The 20395-nt window shown below is 49.5% G+C and overlaps 1 protein-coding gene across 1 annotated transcript in view; it reads left to right on the top strand.

Moving 5' to 3' along the window:
* Positions 1 to 20395, top strand: part of LOC129355492 (sodium channel protein type 5 subunit alpha-like) — a 79145-nt gene that overhangs the window by 24385 nt on the left and 34365 nt on the right. The window contains 9 exon segments of the mRNA XM_055025084.1: positions 5002 to 5199; positions 5272 to 5454; positions 5521 to 5596; positions 5599 to 5777; positions 6268 to 6393; positions 10414 to 10534; positions 11773 to 12011; positions 18940 to 19113; positions 20185 to 20346. Of these exon segments, the coding sequence (XP_054881059.1) occupies positions 5002 to 5199; positions 5272 to 5454; positions 5521 to 5596; positions 5599 to 5777; positions 6268 to 6393; positions 10414 to 10534; positions 11773 to 12011; positions 18940 to 19113; positions 20185 to 20346 (1458 nt within the window).

Below are 20395 nucleotides of genomic sequence, written 5' to 3' on the forward strand. Positions count from 1 at the left end.
TGACTCGCTGTGACTCGTTGTGATTCGCTGTGACCAGCTCTGACTCTCTGTGACTCGTTGTGACTCACTATGACTCACTCTGACTCGCTGTGACTCGTTGTTACCCGCTCTGATTCACTCTGACTCGATGTGACTCACTGTGACTCGCTCTGACTCATTGTGGCCTGCTCTGTCTCGTTGTGACCCGCTCTGACTCGCTGTGACTCACTGTGACTCACTCTGACTCATTGTGGCCTGCTCTGTCTCGTTGTGACCCGCTCTGACTCGTTGTGACCCGCTCTGACTCGCTCTGACTCGCTTTGACTCGCTATGACTCGTTATGACTCGCTCTGACTCGCTGTGACTCGCTTTGACTCGCGATGACTCACTCTGACTCGTTGTGACTCGCTCTGACTCGCTTTGACTTGCTGTGACTCGCTATGACTCACTCTGACTCGTTGTGACTCGTTGTGACCCACTCTTTCGCTCGTTGTGACTTGCTGTGACTCCCTGTGACTCGTTGTGACCAGCTCTGACTCGTTGTGACTCGCTCTGACTCGCTGTGACTCGTTGTGACTCGCTGTGACTCGCTATGACTCACTCTGACTCGCTCAGACTCGCTGTGACCCGTGACCCGCTCTGACTCGTTGTTACTTGCTCTGACTCGCTGTGACTCGCTATGACTCACTCTGACTCGTTGTGACCCGCTCTGACTCGTTGTTACTTGCTCTGACTCGCTCTGACTCGCTGTGATTCGCCATGACTCAGTCTGACTCGCTGTGACTCGCTGTGACTTGCTCTGACTCGCTCTGACTCACTGTGACCTGCTATGACTCGCTGTGACTCGTTGTGACTCACTCTGACTCGCTGTGACTCGTTGTGACCCGCTGTGACTCGTTGTGACTCGCTCTGACTCGCTATGACTCGCTATGGCTCACTCTGACTCGTGACCCGCTCTGACTCGTTGTTACTCGCTCTGACTCTCTGTGACTCGCTATGGCTCACTCTGACTCATTGTGACCCGCTCTGACTCATTGTTACTTGCTCTGACTCGCTGTGACTCGCTGTGACTCGCTGTGACTCGCTATGACTCAGTCTGACTCGCTGTGACTCGTTGTGACTCGCTCTGACTCGCTGTGACTTGCTCTGACTCGCTATGACTCACTCTGACTCGCTGTGACTCGTTGTGACCCGCTCTTTCGCTCGTTGTGACCAGCTCTGACTCATTGTGACTCGCTCTGACTTGCTTTGACTCGCTGTGACTCGTTGTGACTCGTTGTGACTGTGACTAGCTCTGACTTGCTTTGACTCGCTGTGACTCGCTATGACTCACTATGACTCACTCTGATTTGTTGTGACTCGCTCTGACTCGCTGTGACTCGCTATGACTCACTCTGACTCGCTCTGACTCGCTGTGACTTGCTCTGACTCGCTATGACTCACTCTGACTCGCTGTGACTCGTTGTGACCCGCTCTGACTCGTTGTGACTCGTTGTCACTTGTTGTGACCAGCTCTTACTTGTTGTAACTCGCTCTGACTCACTGTGACTTGCTCTGACTCGCTCTGACTCGCTGTGACTCGCTCTGACTCGCTATAACTCGCTGTGACTCACTCTGACTCATTGTGACTCGCTGTGACTCACTCTGACTCGTTGTGACTCGCTGTGACTCGCTCTGACTTGCTCTGACTCGCTCTGACTCGCTATGACTCGCTGTGACTCGCTATGCCTCACTCTGACTCGTTGTGACTCGCTGTGACTCGCTCTGACTCGCTGTGACTCGCTATGACTCACTCTGACTCGTTGTGACTCGTTCTGACTCGCTCTGACTCGCTTTGACTCGCTGTGACTTGCTATGACTCACTCTGACTCAATCTCACTCGTTGTGACCAGCTCTGACTCATTGTGACTCGCTCTGACTCGCTGTGACTCGCTATGACTCACTCTGACTCGCTATGACTCAGTCTAACTCGCTGTGACTCGTTCTGACCCGCTCTGACTCGCTGTGACTCGTTGTGACCAGCTCTGACTCTTTGTTACTCGCTCTGACTCGCTGTGACTCGCTATGACTCAGTCTGACTCGCTGTGACTCGTTGTTACTCGCTCTGACTCGCTGTGACTTGCTCTGACTCGCTATGACTCACTGTTACTCGCTATGACTCGCTGTGACTTGCTATGACTCACTCTGACTCACTGTGACTCGTTGTGACCCGCTCTTTCGCTCGTTGTGACTTGCTGTGACTCGCTGTGACTCGTTGTGACCAGCTCTGACTCATTGTGACTCGCTCTGACTTGCTTTGACTCGCTGTGGCTCGTTGTGACTCGTTGTGACTAGCTCTGACTTGCTTTGACTCGCTGTGACTCGCTATGATTCACTATGACTCACTCTGATTTGTTGTGACTCGCTCTGACTCGCTGTGACTCGCTATGACTCACTCTGACTCGCTTTGACTCGCTGTGACTCGCTCTGACTCGCTGTGACTCGCTCTGACTCGCTGTGACTCGCTATGACTCACTCTGACTCGCTTTGACTCGCTGTGACTCGCTCTGACTCGCTGTGACTTGCTCTGACTCGCTGCGACTCGCTATGACTCACTCTGACTCGCTGTGACTCGTTGTGACCCGCTCTGACTCGCTGTCACTCATTGTGACCAGCTCTTACTCGTTACTCGCTCTGACTCGCTGTGACTTGCTCTGACTCGCTGTGACTCGCTCTGACTCGCTATGACTCGTTTGACTCGCTATGACTCATTCTGACTCGTGACTAGCTGTGACTCGCTCTGACTCGCTCTGACTCGCTATGACTCGCTGTGACTCGCTATGCCTCACTCTGACTCGTTGTGACTCGCTCTGACTCGCTGTGACTCGCTCTGACTCGCTGTGACTTGCTATGACTCACTCTGACTCGATCTCACTGGTTGTGACCAGCTCTGACTCATTGTGACTCGCTCTGACTCGCTGTGACTCGCTCTGACTCGCTCTGACTCGTTGTGACCCGCTCTGACTCGCTCTGACTCGCTGTGACTCGCTCTGACTCGTTGTGACCAGCTCTGACTCGATGTTACTCGCTGTGACACGCTCTGACTCGCTATGACTCAGTCTGACTCGCTGTGACTCGTTCTGTCCCGCTCTGACTCGCTGTGACTCGTTGTGACCAGCTCTGACTCTTTGTTACTCGCTCTGACTCGCTGTGACTCGGTTTGACTTGCTGTGACTCGCTATGACTCACTCTGACTCGTTGGGACTCGTTGTGACCCGCTCTTTCGCTCGTTGTGACTTGCTGTGACTCGTTGTGACCAGCTCTGACTCATTGTGACTCGCTCTGACTCGCTTTGACTCGCTGTGACTCGCTCTGACTCGCTGTGACTCTCTAAGACTCACTCTGACTCGTTGTGACCCACTCTGACTCGTTGTTACTCGCTCTGACTCGCTGTGACTCGCTATGACTCAGTCTGACTCGCTGTGACTCGTTGTGACCCGCTCTGACTCGCTGTGACTCGCTGTCACTCGTTGTGACCAGCTCTTACTCGTTGTTACTCGCTCTGACTCGCTGTGACTTGCTCTGACTCGCTCTGACTCGCTGTGACTCGCTATGACTCACTCTGACTCGTTGTGACTCGCTCTGACTCGCTGTGACTCGCTATGACTCACTCTGACTCGCTTTGACTTGCTGTGACTCGCTATGACTCACTCTGACTCGTTGTGACTCGCTCTGACTCGCTGTGACTCGCTCTGACTCGTGACTCACTCTGACTCGCTGTGACTCACTCTGACTCGCTGTGACTCGTTGTGACCCGCTCTGACTCGATGTTACTCGCTGTGACTCGCTATGACTCAGTCTGACTCGCTCTGACTCGTTGTGACCCGTTCTGACTCGCTGTGACTTGTTGTGAGCAGCTCTGACTTGTTGTTACTCGCTCTGACTCGCTGTGACTCGCTATGACTCACTCTGACTCACTCTGACTCGTTGTGACTCGTTCTGACTCGCTGTGACTCGCTCTGACTCGTGACTCGCTCTGACTTGCTATGACTCAGTCTGACTCGCTGTGACTCGTTGTGACCCGCTCTGACTCACTGTGACTCGTGACCAGCTCTGACTCGTTACTCGCTCTGACTCGCTGTGATTCGCTATGACTCACTCTGACTCGTTGTGACCCGCTCTGACTCGTTGTTACTCGCTCTGACTCGCTGTGACTCGCTATGACTCATTCTGACTCGTTGTGACTCGTTCTGACTCGCTGCGAGTAGCTCTGACTCGCTTTGACTTGCTGTGACTCACTATGACTCACTCTGACTCGTGACTCGTTCTGACTCGTGACTCACTCTGACTTGCTACAACTCGCTATGACTCAGTCTGACTAGTTGTGACCCGCTCTGACTCGCTGTGACTCACTCTGACTCGCTCTGACTCGTGACCCGCTCTGACTCCATGTTACTCGCTATGACTCTTTCTGACTCGCTGTGACTCGTTGTGACCCGCTCTGACTCGTTGTGACTCGCTCTGACTCGCTATGACTCGCTATGACTCTTTCTGACTCGCTGTGATTCGTTGTGACCCGCTCTGACTCGTTGTTACTCGCTATGACTCATTCTGACTCCTTGTGACTCGTTCTGACTCGCTGTGACTCGCTCTGACTCGTGACTTGCTCTGACTTGCTGTGACCCTAACAGCCAGAAGCTTATGTCTGAAATAACCTGAAGTTAAAACATTTCAGTGACTCCTGAAGATTTAACCAACATGGTTAAATGGAAACTGAACTTTGTTCCCATCAGTAACCCAGAAATAAGCGATTTGAGCTTCGAGTTTAAAGGTTTAAACACTTAATAAACCTGGATGTGCATTAAGATGCTAAAAGCTAAAATCTGAGGTTAAACTGTCCAACAATCTGTTTATTTTTAATGAATGTAATCACATCTTCCCCTCATGATGCTCAGAGCTGGAATTAGTTCTTAGTTATTGGGTCAATCAGACCTGCAGAAGAGAGGAAGTGATGTCACACGCTGCTTCCTGTGTCTGGTCCAGACGCTGCGCTCGGCCGGGAAGACCTACATGGTGTTCTTTGTGGTGGTCATCTTCCTGGGCTCCTTCTACCTGATCAACCTGATCCTGGCCGTGGTCGCCATGGCGTACGAGGAGCAGAACCAGGCTACCATCGCCGAGGCGTGTCAGAAGGAGCGCGAGTTCCAGCAGGCCATGGAGAGACTGAAGAAAGAGCAGCAGGTGGGTCGGGGTCAGCAGGTCACGACCTCCAAACCGCTTCGGCCTTTTGACCGGAACTCCTCCGTCCTCCAGATGGCGGCGCAGAAACCGCCGGACTCAGAGTCCCTGACCTCACCAGACCTGTCGCCTCTTGGGCCGCCGCTGGACAGCTCCGAGGAGCGGAGGCGGAGCCAGGCGCTGATGGGTGTGGCCGACGGGGAGGGGAACTTGTCGGAGGAGAAGCTGCTGCAGGTGGACTTGATGGACGGGGGAAAGGTGAGTCTGAACCGGCGCAGGGCTTCGCCCTTTCAGAATAAAAGCCTCACGGCTTTGCGCCGCCAGGCCCTCCATCCTCTCCTCGCTCGCTCCTTCTCCACGCGGACGCGACGAAGCAGTCAGGTGTCGTCCATCTTTAACTTCGGCTGAGGAGCCGAGGGTCGGAAGGCGAGATGGCGGACGACGAGTTCAGCGTTCCCGGCGACGTGGTGGACGGCGTCGGCGGCAGGACGTACAGCGGCGGGACGTTCAGCGGCATCCTGACCAACCCCTGGCCCAAACGCCGACTCAGCACCTACAGCACGGCCAGCAGGAACTCGCAGGTGAGCCGCCGGTCCGAAAGGAAGGTCAGTAGGTCAAACAGCCACAGATTCCTGCTGCATACACGTCACTGGAGGTCAAAGGTCGACATACAGTCCGGCAATGGAAAGCAGAAAAGATCAAGTAATATTTAATTTTTTGTCCATTTCATAGTAAACAGAACCACAAACATCCAGTGACTTATTGCAGAGCAAAGTTTATTAGGATAAAACTCAACAAAAACAGGAGATTTAAATGTTTCTGCAGGTTTGGTTGAAGCCGTAAACCTGCAGGTCGAGACATTAAAATATCGGATTTTATTCATAGTTCATAAAACATTCACCTTTTGAGTCAATGAAGAAAAAACTTGTTTTAGCAGGAAAATGTTTGCCGATCCATTTGGTTTGGCTCCTCCCCCTTATGACATCACAGCTCAAACATGGAGGCCTTGCCGCGGGCAGCCTGTGAGTCTGACTAGTTAACCTCTGACCTCTGCCTTCTGACCCCTTCCAGGTGTTTTATCCCACCCTGAACGTCAACGGGAAGCTGTTTGTCTCCATGGACCAGAACGGGGTCTCCCCGCCGCCGCTCCAGGGGCAGCTGCCCGCCTGCACCATGGAGAAGGTCAAGGAGGAGAGTGTGAGTTTGGAAACACGGCAGCCGCGACACACACACACACACACACACACACACACACACACACACACACACACACACACACACACACACACACACACACACACACACACACACCCCACACACCCACCCACACACACACACACACACACACACACACACACACACACACACACACACACACACACACACGTCTGAATCCACGCTTCGCATAGCTGCGCTCTGAAATCATGGACACACACACACACACACACACACACACACACACACACACACACCACCCGGCTCAGATAACACCGGCCCACAGAACGCAAACATACCAACAGAGACACAGAGAGACGCTCTGTTGACCAACCTGCTTCATCAATCAATCAATCAGTTATTATTTCATGTTTCACCTGCGACCAAAGTCACAAACAGAACCAGAACCTGAACAGAACCAGAACCTGAACAGGACAAGTCCAAGTCCTTCCCCAGCACTATTTTTATGTGCTATATTTGTCCTGTCGCAATAAGCAATAAATGAGTAAATAATGAATCAATAAATCAATAAATCAGTGAATCAGTAAATTAATAAACCGATCACATGATAAATTAAGAATAATAATTTCTATTTGCATAATTGATCGTCTAACAGTTTGAACTGTGGGTCTGTTCTGGTTCTGGAGATTTTACCTTAACGACGCCATGATGGATGAGTCCAAAGGTCCTAGTCAAAGTATGTTGTACTCCAGGTCTACCAGGAGTCCCTGGAAGTGAATATCAGGTTGACAGTATCGCAAATGAGCGTTAGCAGCTTTAGCACTGTGACCTTTGACCCGGGCCGACCCAGGGAATGCCGCTCCATGAAAATCGCATGTGAGGTTTGGCTGAGCGAAGCGGCGAATCGTTTGTGCTGAAGCTAACGCTAACGTGGCGACGTTTGTCATGTCTGCTGACCTTAAAGCTGCGGCAGGCGGATTATGCAATCCTGTTTCTGGAGCGTCGCAGATTCACCGAATCACAAAGACCAACGATAAACGGTTTTTATTCAGTTCAGAGTCACAAAGGCAGTTTGGTGTCTGGTTTCCTCAGACGATGTTTATTCCCAAAAAAATGCAAACATGCAGTTCATGTTTCAGATCTAAAATGATTCACAGCTGCATTTCTGCAGAAGTCTTATTAAATTAATGGTTCGTTCGTTTTTCTTCTGGTAAAAGAAAAAAAAAACAGAAAAAAAACTTAAAATTTGAAAAACAAAATGAATTTTTGAGCCTCAATTCTCTTCAGCTCACTCTTTAAGTTTGGACATGACTGGAGAACTGCCTCTGGCTGCAGCTGCGTTTGTCTGATTCAGGTCCGGACTTTGACTAGGCCATTCTAACACATGGATAGATGGATTTTTTTCCCTCCTCTCCAGTCTCAGCTCTTCAAACAGATTTTCATTTCGTTTTAACCTGAAATACTCCATCTTCTTCATGAGATTGGGCTGGCTTCCCCATCCCTCATCATGATGCTGCCACTACCATGTCTCAGAATGTTCATCACATGTTGGTCAGAAAGTTCAACTTTCAACTGTTTGCTACTTTTCTCTGGTTTCTATGGTTCTGATTCGGAGCTTCTGGAGGTTTAGTTTCACTTATTTTTGTTTTGGGTACCAGATAAAAGGGGGACAGAAACAAAAGCACACCACACTTTTCAGATTTTGTGTTTCTGTTTTGTTCTTCTCTGACCTGCTCAGTCACATGAAACCCAACCAGACGTTGGTGTTGAACCGGATGAAAGGTTGGGAGGAACTGCTGATGTTGGTGTTTCTGGTTGAGTCCGGATCCCGTCTCAGGCGTTCCAGGTTCCATCAGAACCTCTGATTTCCAGGTTCCATCAGAACCTCTGATTTCCAGGTTCCATCAGAACCTCTGATTCCTCCGTGTTGGGCCGGTCAAACCCGTCCTGGAAACGTTCCCTGCGCTGCCGGGGCTGAGTGGGAGTTCTGCTGGCCTGAGCTCGGGTTACGGTGTCATGTTGTGACACAAAGCGTTCTGCCTCCATCAGCTCAGAGCCGCGTCCTGCAGCTCTGAGTGGGAGGCGGACGCAGACAGCACATGCTTTATTAGCAGAGAAATGTCACCATGGCGACCCGCGGCCGCCGCAGGAAGCCGAGCGAGAGCCGGTGGGAGTTCACCGCCGCCACAGAGTTTCCCTGCCGGTGCTTCCCTGCGGCGGCAGACGGGACGGAGGCGGCGTGGGCGCCGACCTTCACGACCCGTGTCCTTACAGGAAGCGTTATGCAATTACACCTGAGCAGGTGAAGGTCACCGAGAGGTCAGAGACTCACCTGGGAGCGCCGAGGTTCGTCCACACAGCGCTAATGTGGGAGAAGTTCTGGAGAACTTTGTCAAGTTGGACTGTTGCATTCATTACCTGGGAATCTCTTCAGGTAGTGGCTGAATGGGTTTTATGTAATAAAGGAAACAAACCTAGTGAAACTAACGAGGTGGGCGGAGCCTCTGGGCTTATGGGCGGAGCCTATGGGCTTATGGGCGGAGCCTCTGGGCTTATGGGCGTGGCAGGGGAGGAGCTAAAAGGGGTTAGTGACTGTCGCTGTTTTTGGCGACTTTATCAAACAGTTTATCAAAAACAACTTAGCAAGGATTTTATTGGAAGCTTTTCTGTGAAGCTCAGCAGCAGCTATCTGTCCACAAACAGGAAGTGTGTTTGGATCCCACTTCCTGTTGCCCACAAGGCAACATGTCCAGCTTCATGGTCAGATTTATATCTGAGACCAGATATTTCATTATATTTGATACAGAAACTGCAGGTCACAACTTATAAAATCATAAGTGTGGATGTAAATTTAATAACCTGATATTAATTGGATTTGGATTAAGAGTATGGCTGTAAATCCTATTTTGATTCTAATTAATGTGAGCAGATGATCAATAATCAGATTCATTCACTGATTTTCTGAGCTCTAATAACAGAGCAGCTGGTAGAAACATGATGGAAACATGAAAAGTTTCACTTGAATTAGTCCTCTTCCTCTCTGGAGGTCAAAGGTCATCTAAAATGACAGAGACCATTAAAAGTCCTTTAATGGTTTCTGCTTCCTGCAGGACACGTCTGACTGCATGAAGCAGGTCTCCAGCTGGAGCCCATGGGCTTATGGGAGTTTTTCATCGTTCTTCTCTCCCTTGTTCTTTTCTCTTGTTCTTTTCTCTCTTGTTCTTTTCTCTCTTGTTCTTTTCTCTCGTTCTTTTCTCTCTTGTTCTTTTCTCTCTTGTTCTTTTCTCTCTCGTTCTTTTCTCTCTTGTTCTTTTCTCTCTCGTTCTTTTCTCTCTCATTCTTTTCTCTCTCGTTCTTTTCTCTCGTTCTTTTCTCTTGTTCTTTTCTCTCTCGTTTTTTCTCTCGTTCCTTTCTCTCTCGTTCTTTTCTCTCGTTCCTTTCTCTCGTTCTTTTCTCTCGTTCTTTTCTCTCGTTCTTTTCTCTTGTTCTTTTCTCTCTCGTTCTTTTCTCTCGTTCTTTTCTCTTGTTCTTTTCTCTCCTTCTTTCTCTCGTTCTTTTCTCTCGTTCCTTTCTCTCTCGTTCTTTTCTCTCGTTCTTTTCTCTCCTTCTTTTCTCTCGTTCTTTTCTCTCGTTTTTTCTCTCTTGTTCTTTTCTCTCGTTCTTTTCTCTCATTCTTTTCTCTCCTTCTTTTCTCTCGTTCTTTTCTCTCTCGTTCTTTTCTCTCGTTCTTTTCTCTCTTGTTCTTTTCTCTCTCGTTCTTTTCTCTCGTTCTCTGAACTTTTTGTTTCATGAATCCTGCAGCAGGTTTTCATGTTGGAGTTGTGTGGATGTTTCTCAGCTCATCTGAAAACCTCAGCAGTCCTTTTCTCCTCCAGCCTGAGCTCCACGTTCATTTCTCTCATCTATTGAACTCCAAGCAGCGCGTCGCGCTGCTTGACCTGACAGAAAGAAGAGAGCATGCTGAATGAGCAGGAGGGAAACGAGCTTCCTGTCCGGCAGGAACAGGAACAGGAACAGGCTAACGTCTCCTCTGTGTCTCAGGTCCCGACGTCCACCACGGAGCTCAGCACCATGCTGCTGCCTCGACCTTCGTCCACCCAGGGGTCAGAGCGGAGGGGGAGGGCCATGAGCGCCGCCAGCTACCTGACCGACGTCATGGAGGGTGAGGAGCTGCGCCGCGGCCACGCCTTCATCTGCAGCGCTGCTCTTAAAGGGACAGCGTCACGCAGAATCAGCTCCTTTAGCCAAACATGCTTTTATGTTTTTCACTCAGAAACAAACAAAAAGCTTTGATTTGATTCTTTCATGCATGTTTGAGGAACTCTTTAATCTCTATGGCAACCATTCAAAACAGCTGAGTGGACCTAGCCCCGCCTTCCAGACGTTGCTCCTCCCCACTCAGCTCCTTCAGACTAGCCAGCAGCAATTAGCAAATGTAGAAGTACAACATAGAGAAGGATATTGCTGCCTACATTAAAAAGGAGTTTGGCAGCTTTATGACACACGAAACTAACAGGGTCACCTTGTGGGTCGACTTCCTGGGGGCGGAGCTTCAGGACCAGCAGGAGCTTTTAAAGAAACAGAGGCCCAATTTCCTGAAAGTCCTGAATCCTCTGTAGACCAAAGTATTGCAGAATCTGCTGCCGGTCCGTCCATCTATCCAACAGGCGAAGCTTAAATCTGGACAGAGAAAGTCTTTATGGAGAAGCTCAACAAATTGAAATCGACTTCAGTTAAAATCGTTTCAAAACTGATGGAATGACTCAGAACCGGCGCGATACTAAAGTCCAGAAAGAAAATCCACAGAAAGAAGACAGTAAACCGAGCCGCATAAACAGAACACAATAAAATGGTGGTATTAATGCAACATTATGCAGAACTGCAAGAAGAACCAGAAACATGTCAGAATCCAGGAAGCCGCCCAGCAGGCGGCGGACGGCAGCAGATTGAGCTCAACTGGGTTGTGTAAGAGAGTCTGGGTTTGTTGTGGCTCCGCCGTCCTCAGGGGAACGAGCGCTTTGTTTGTCAGAGAGGAGCGGGATGCACAGAAACTGAATGAAAGAGAGGAGAAGGAGTGTGGCAGCGTGGTCACCCTCATTTACCATGCAATCAGCCTCCTGTGTGTGTTTGTTGGCTGAGCTGAGTCACCGTCTCCCCCCCGGCGCTCGCTGCTCTTAGAGAACAGATCATTATACAGGAAAACACAAAAACCCACTGCTGTCCTCTCTGATTCATCTCCGCCCCGCTGCCGCCTTACTCCTGGATGAAATCCCTCCAGTCTGGACTCAAAACAAACTTCTGACCCATAAACTGCAAACTCCTCTGCTGCTGTGGAGAAACATCTGGAAATGTTTCACTGATTAGCAGATAAAGAGCTGCTGTGCGTCTCCATCTTTACAGAACTGGAGGAGTCCAATAAGAAGTGCCACCCCTGCTGGTACGTGTTCGCCCACCGATACCTGGTGTGGGAGTGCTCCCCCTCCTGGCTGCGGCTGAAACAGCTGGTGAAGATCATGGTGATGGACCCCTTCCTGGACCTGGCCATCACCGTCTGCATCGTCCTCAACACGCTCTTCATGGCCATGGAGCATTACCCAATGACGGACGAGTTCAACGGGATGCTGAGCATCGGAAACCTGGTAGGAGGGAAGGAGGGATGGGTGGAGGGAGGGAGGGAGGGATGGGTGGAGGGAGGGAAGGAGGGATGGGTGGAGGGAGGGAGGGAGGGAGGAGGGATGGAGGGATGGAGGGAGGGATGGATGGAGGGAGGGAGGGAGGAAGGGAGGGAGGGATGGTTGTAATGGTTGTATTTTGGGTCCAGCATCTTCTGGGTTTTCTGTAGTTGAACGTCTGGTTCTGGTTCAGAATGGGATCCGTCTATTTTCTGGGTTCTGGTTCAGAATGGGATCAGTCTATTTTCTGGGTTCTGGTTCAGAATGGGATCAGTCTATTTTCTGGGTTCTGGTTCAGAATGGGATCAGTCTATTTTCTGGGTTCTGGTCCAGGTTTCTGGATGGGGTCAGTCTATTTTCTGGTCCATGTGGCTGAACTGGGTCAGTCTGTAGAGGATTTGCTGCAGGAGTTTTTCACCAAACTAACTTTGAAGCCGTTGAGGAGGCTGATGTTGGTTGGAAGTGACAGAAGAAGAAGAAACCTGGTGTGAAACGAGCTGCAAGCCTCTCAGACCTCGGGATGAAAATAATCCTGACCTGCTGCGTTTCTAGTTAAACCAGGAATGTTTGGAGGTGAGTCAGCGTATTGGAGCTGACAGAAGCGGGTCAGCTAATGACTAGCCGCGCGGTTTGACCCCACAGACGGCCTTCAGGCCGCCGATCGTTGGTTATGCTAATTGGTTCACCTGAGGTGTGAACGGCCCTGGGCCAGAGCGCTGCACACCTGGGCAGAGCCGGTGTGTCAGCCGGCCTCAGCTGAGGAAACCAAATGCTAACGAGGTTTAAAAGTAGAAGCGACCTGCAGCTGTGTGGTTCAACCTGTGGAGCAGGGGCCTGTCGTGGTACGCTGCTGCTTCAGAGAGACGAGCTTCATGTTCCACTGATGGTGAGTTTGACTCAGAACAGATTTAAAATCCTGGTTCCGATCGATCATTCTAAGTTTAGGAAACGTCCCCATGTTTACGTTTGTGATGGTAGAGACGAACCTGATGGTTGCTAAGCGCCTCTAAGGTCTTTTATGAAGCAGATGATATCCAATCAGTGCTGATTTCTCCCATGTTGCTGGGTGTTAGCGCCGGCGGCTCAGGCCTCTTCCTGTTGTCGGTGGATTATGTAACGCCGCTGTCGCCTCGCTTCCTGTTTGATGCGGCCGCCGTTTCTGCAGCGTAAGCACTTTGGAGTTGTTGTGCGGCTCAGAAAGGTTGAAGTCTGAAGTTCCTTAGCGGATCAAACCTCTAATCCCGGCAGATGTTTGCTTAGCATTTCGGTGGCCTTTCTGTGGGCTGCGGCGCCTCTGAGGGTTATGTAAGCTGGATCATGTTAGGACGCCTCCCTGCTGACACAATCAATGTCAGCTAATGCGCTCGCTGTTTGCTTTTCAGCGGCGCTCTCTGCGTTTCAATATTTCCGTCCGAGCAAACACCTCCAACATTCAGAGGAGGCTTTTATCCGCAGAGAAGCAGCCGACCTGCGTGAGCACCGCTAACCTTTAATGCCTGTGTTTCCTGACATCCTGATTATGTTTGGAGGCCGAGCTGATTCTGTTTTCAGAGATCTTCCACTTATTTCATTCCAGCAGCGCCTTCAGATGACAGAGCAGCTGCTGCGACACGTTTCCTGGAAGCTTTGTCTTGGTTTGGAGACGAGAAAGTCTGGAAAGTTAGGAGGAAAGTGTTGATGCTGCTAAGCTTCCCTAAGGTCAGAGGTCAAAGGTCAGGGTGAGACGCTCCCTCTGGTTAGAGGCTTCCTGTGGTGTTTAGCCACCGATTCTGATAAAATGGAGCCGTGATTCAAAAACAAATAATTTCATCAGCAGAATAAAAATGTAGTTTTTCAACAATTGAAACTGATGTAATTATATATTTTATGGAAAAATTAAACCAAAAGGAACAAAAAAAACACTTCAAAATAAATCTGTCAAGAAAGAAAATGAATAAGTTTTAGCAGGTTGATATCTTCAGTCCTCTGACGGACATCAGTGTTTGCTCAGAGGCACTGAGGAAGTTCAACGATAAAACAGGAAATGTTGGTTTAATGTTGTTCAGATTAAATCAGAGACGATTTAATGAAGTTAAAACAAGAAGAACGAAACCTCAGAACATTCTGCTTAATGATCGTCTGCTGCAGCCTGCAGCCGCCTGCGTGTGTGTGTGTGCGTGTGTGTGTGTGCGTGTGTGTGTGCGTGTGTGTGTGCGTGTGTGCGTGTGTGTGGTGTGTGTGTGTGTGTGTGTGTGTGCGTGCGTGTGTGTGCGTGTGTGTGTGTGTGTGTGTGTGTGTGTGTGTGTGTGTATTGTAGTGCTGCTTACTCATTACATCTGCCTGGTTGTGACAAAAATAATCACACGTCTTCCTCATAGTCATCCTCTCTCTGCTGATGTTACTGTTATTAGTGAGTGCTGATGTCAACATCCCTGTTCAGGAGCCTACAGCACACACACACACACACACACACACACACACACACACACACACACACACACCACACACACACACACACACACACACACACACACACTGTGATGTGAATGTAGCTGCTGCTCAGTTGTGTTTCTTTCCTCCTTCAGTGAATCAGAAAGTTAGAGGAAGTCAAACTGTCATAAACCAGAGGAACCGGATCAGAACCATCAGCTGCTGGACTGTAGATCAGTATTTATTGATACTGATCTATAGATATTGATCTACAGATCATTTTCGATCCAGTTTGTTCCTGTAACATCAGTCCAAACTAAATGTCGTCTTTATAAAACTTAATTTCAGTTCCATCACACACATTCTGCCGCTCCTCATTAGAAACATTAAGTTTGTTCAGATTAGTTCAGGAAGGTTTATATGAGGCAGGGGCTCAAAGTGCGGCCCGAGGGCCATCTGTGGCCGTGGAATGCATTCATGTGGCCTTGACTTCAGTTTGAGAACAGTTCGGTTTAACTTTCAGAACGTGAAGCTGATGATGTTTCACATCTTTTATGGGTTTTTAGAATGAGATCTTCATAAATGTTATTTTTACTTTGATTAGGCCAACATACTCAGAAGAAAGTTCTCATTTTGTTGCTAAATAAAATAAACTAAAATAAATTCTTTTGCAGTTTTTAGCATTTTTAATGGAAAACATCTGTAAATCTATTGCTTTGACTTGGCGAACAGGAAGGTGTTTGATTTCATTCAGCTGAGGCCTTTTGAAGCTCATAGTTTCATATTTACTGAGTTGCATAAAGCAGCGAGTTTTTCTGCTCACTGATGCTTTGGTTGCAGGGAAGCAGCAGCTGCTGCTGATGTTTGACAGCTGAGCCGAGTTTAACTTCGTTAGCATCAGTCGGACCGACGTCAGAGAAACATGAGCGGAAAGACACGACACCATATGCAAAAACATCAACATGTAACGAGAGAGCAGAAGTAAATGATAAACTGACATTCTGAGTGTGATTAGTTAAACTGGAAACATGAACTAATTCTGTGAGCTAGAACCGGATCAGATAGATCCAGGTTTATTAGAACCATTAGAGAACATTCTGACCCTGACCCGCCTCCTCCTCCTCCTCTTCATCATCATCATCATCATCATCATCATCATCATCATCATGTGTGAGAGTTCTTCCTGATGTCAGTAATCATGAGGAGAAGCTAATCAACGCACTGCAGAGCTAATGAGCCCCCGAGGCGAGACGAGATCATCCTGGAGGCTTCACACACACACACACACACACACACACACACACACACACACACACACACACACACACACACACACACAGACACACAGACAGACACACACACACGCGCGCACACACTGATCCTAAAACACACACTGATCCTAAAACACACACTGACATGAGAACACAAACATATACAACATACATACTGCCCTGAAGAAGAACTAAACACATCTCTAAATACACACACAGTCATGCTAACACACAGTCATGCTAACACACACACATGCTAACACACAGTCATGCTAACACACACACATGCTAATACACAGACATGCTAACACACAGTCATGCTAACACACACTTGCTAACACACAGATGCTAACACACAGTCATGCTAACACACAGTCATGCTAACACACACACATGCTAACACACAGACATGCTAACACACTGTCATGCTAACACACAGATGCTAACACACAGACATGCTAACACACAGACATGCTAACACACACACATGCTAACACACAGTCATGCTAACACACAGTCATGCTAACACACACATATGCTAACACACAGTCATGCTAACACACAGATGCTAACACACAGATGCTAACACACAGACATGCTAACACATAGACATGCTAACACATAGACATGCTAACACACACAGTGATGCTAACAGCTGTAGCATGTAGCCAGTATCTGTGCGTTAAACTGGTCCTGCTGGTTTTCCTCTCTGGTCTTCATGGAGTTTCTTGGTCCAGTTTTTCTCTGCATTGTTGCTTCTGTCCATCGAGGTCACGGGGTCGCCTCGGCACATGTTTAGGTCAGTTTGAGACGATGACCTTCGACCCCTTCTCAGATTGATGGACGGTGATGTGAATCATTGCTGGAGGTTTTCCTCGCGTTGTTGATCAGAGCGTCCTGCTGGTTTCCATGGAAACCCTAGAGATGGATTCATGATGGTGTCGCCTTGGTTTCCGTATCCATGAAGCGGATGCAGTGTGCATGCTAGCAGCAGCGTGACTCCCAGCCGAGTGGCGTGGGGCTACATGCTAACTGTGTACAGTAACATTTCAGCTGCTGCAGCCACCGCTGCAGCCACCGCTGCTGCAGCCCTCTGACCTCCTGACCTCCTGACCTTCTGACCTTCTGACCTTCTGACCTTCTGACCTTCTGACCTTCTGGCCCTCTGACCTCCTGACCTCCTGACCTTCTGACCTCCTGACCTTCTGACCTCCTGACCTTCTGGCCCTCTGACCTCCTGACCTTCTAACCTCCTGACCTTCTGGCCCTGTGGCTCGTCGTTCAGCAGCTTCTGGTTTCCTCTCAGCCTCTGCAGCTTCAGGCGTCGTTCCGGGCGTCACAGTGAGGCTCAGTGTCGCTTCTCTCTCCACTGACACAAACATTCATCTATACATCTGAGTTTTATTCCTCTGATTCTATGAAATGGACCCAAATATTCTTATCAGTTACAGAACCTGGATCTGATCTGCAGAGCCTTGAAAATATGAAACATGAGGAAACGACTGAATGGACGAATTTTTCTATTTTTTCTCTATTCATCCTCTCAGGATCACATGTCTGGTTACAGCCTGATGCAGTTACTATCTGCACTGCATCACTTCTGGTGTTCATACTATTTTATAAACATTATTCATTTTAAATTAATGTTAGTAGTTACATCATTCTATTCAGACAAAACACAAAAACAAGATTTGTTTCCCCAAAAGCAGCAGTTTTGTAAATTCAGTGAATTAAAAATGATCTTTACTGCATGAAAAACAAATTTAAAATAAAATGACAAATCTGAAATGAAGTTGTGATGTTGAAGTAACTGCAGAACTGAACCAAATCAACTGAACCAAATCAACTGAACCAAATCAACTGAACCAAATCAACTGAACCAAATCAACTGAACCAAATCAACTGAACTAAATCAACTGAACCAAATCAACTGAACTAAATCAACTGAACTAAATCAACTGAACTAAATCAACTGAACTAAATCAACTGAACCAAATCAACTGAACTAAATCAACTGAACTAAATCAACTGAACTAAATCAACTGAACCAAATCAACTGAACTAAATCAACTGAACTAAATCAACTGAACTAAATCAACTGAACTAAATCAACTGAACTAAATCAACACAGTGGAAGTTATGCAAATTAAAAAATAAGAAACATTTAAAGGATTTTTGATCCGATAAGCAGCTGAACATTCTGGACTCCAGAAGGGTCAGCAGGGGTCAGCAGGGGTCAGCGGGGGTCAGCAGGGGTCAGCAGGGTCAGCGGGGGTCAGCAGGGGTCAGCAGGGGTCAGCGGGGGTCAGCAGGGGTCAGCAGGGGTCAGCAGGGTCCGCTGCCTCGCTGGCGAGCGTTTCGGTTGACAGGTTGCCTGGCAACACGAGTCGCGGTTGTTCTGCTTCAGGAGTTCTGGAGAACCGGACCCGGTTGGTGGGACTCAGAACTTTAGATGTATTCAGATGGTCTCTGTGGGTCGGTGCTGCAGTGAACCGAAGTCTGTCCAGAACCCGGCAGTTTGGTTCTGAAGACATTCTGACCGTCTGCATGGTCAGAACCGTAAATACCTGGATCAGCTTCCTCTCTACTGGGCTGGACCCCAGGTGTGACCCCAGATGTGACCCCAGATGTGACCCCGGTGTGACCCCAGATGTGACCCCAGATGTGACCCCGGTGTGACCCCAGGTGTGACCCCAGATGTGACCCCGGTGTGACACTGGTGTGACCCCAGATGTGACCCCGGTGTGACGCCGGTGTGACCCAGTGTGACCCCAGATGTGACCCCAGTGTGACCCCGGTGTGACCCCAGTGTGACCCCAGTGTGACCCCGGTGTGACGCCGGTGTGACCCCGGTGTGACCCCAGTGTGACCCCGGTGTGACGCCGGTGTGACCCCGGTGTGACCCCAGTGTGACCCCGGTGTGACCCCAGTGTGACCCCAGTGTGACCCCAGTGTGACGCCGGTGTGACGCCGGTGTGACGCCGGTGTGACGCCGTGTGACCCCGGTGTGACCCCAGTGTGACCCCGGTGTGACCCCAGTGTGACCCCAGTGTGACGCCGGTGTGACGCCGGTGTGATCCTGGTGTGACCCCAGTGTGACCCCGGTGTGACCCCAGTGTGACCCCGGTGTGATCCTGGTGTGACCCCAGTGTGACCCCGGTGTGATCCTGGTGTGACCCCGGTGTGACCCCAATGTGACCTCTGTGCTCTCTCAGGTGTTCTCGGGGATCTTCACAGCAGAGATGGTTCTGAAGATCATCGCCTTGGACCCGTACTACTACTTCCAGACCGGCTGGAACATCTTCGACAGCATCATCGTGTGCCTCAGCCTCATGGAGCTCGGATTGTCTGATGTGGAAGGGCTCAGCGTCCTGCGCTCCTTCCGCCTGGTACGTCCTGGCAGCCGCTGTGCATCACATCGCTCACACAAACTGCTGCTAAACACAGACTATAACAACTAGCAATCATGTTTCATTTTGGCGCCCGCTCTAGCGCAGCACCCGCATGCTAGCCACTGATCCTGCCTGAACCGTTTGGGTTTCTGTTAGTGGAAAACAGAACCAGATGACAAGTGATTCCCTCTGAGACGTTTGGGTTGACGGTGCGTGCCGATTGGTTGGTGCAGAGTGATGTCATTTAGCCCAAAAGTCCAGCTGTGGCCCAGTTTTGACCCGACCAGGCAGAGCGGAGCGGAGGCGTCGGCAGCAACTCGGATCTTCATCTGTCCTCACTGATCTCAGGAAGTGTCACTCTGAGGATCTGCGTCTTCCTGCAGGACCCCCATGATGAAACCCCTTCATTCTCCTCATCCTCACTGGTTGCATCTGCAGATCCTTTTTTCTTCTTCTCTGATTTATGTGACCTGATAGATGCTGCAAGAGAAGAAAAAATCTCCATTCTGCTGATATATCCAAGATAACCGGAGATTTTCTGCTTCTTTTTCAACATGTTACTCATATTTGCTTTAAAAGTCTCTAAGGATGTTTTTCCTCCTGACGGTCCGGTCGACCCGGTTCTACTGGAACCAGAACATCTGCTCCACCTCCAGCTTCTCTGAGTCAAACCAGCCTGTTCCCCTCCTGGCCTGTGGGGCGCTGCACCAACAACCACTGCAGGAACGACACTAAAACCTCTGAAGACACTGAGAGCAACTTCCTGCTTCACCAGATGAAACAAGATGGAGGCGTCAGAGTTTAGGATTTCTCTTTGGTCTTTGGCTGAAGACCAGGAGCCATTTCTGATGCTAGCGCTAGGCTAGCATGTTAGCTCTGGTTGGATTTACCCAGAATGCCCTGCTGTCGTCCACTTCCTGATATTTTGGAGCTGCTGCTCATTTTGTATTTCAGATCTATATGATCTGCATCCAGTCAGTCGGAGTCGATTGAATCATAAATGAAAAGTTTTTCTTCTTGCTGTTACCAGCTGTTGACCTCTGACCCCTGCCTCCTGTTCTGCCCTAGCTGCGTGTTTTTAAGCTGGCCCGCTCCTGGCCGACCCTCAACACGCTCATCAAGATCATCGGGAACTCCATGGGCGCCCTGGGCAACCTGACGCTGGTCCTCGCCATCATCGTCTTCATCTTCGCCGTGGTGGGGATGCAGCTGTTCGGAAAGAACTACCAGGTGGGCCGCCGTCGCCCCCCGGTGGCCGGGCCGGACGCCGGCGCCGTGT

The sequence above is a fragment of the Poeciliopsis prolifica genome, unplaced genomic scaffold, assembly GCF_027474105.1.
Source record: "Poeciliopsis prolifica strain line A6 unplaced genomic scaffold, Auburn_PproV2 SCAFFOLD136, whole genome shotgun sequence".
Lineage (NCBI taxonomy): Eukaryota > Metazoa > Chordata > Actinopteri > Cyprinodontiformes > Poeciliidae > Poeciliopsis > Poeciliopsis prolifica.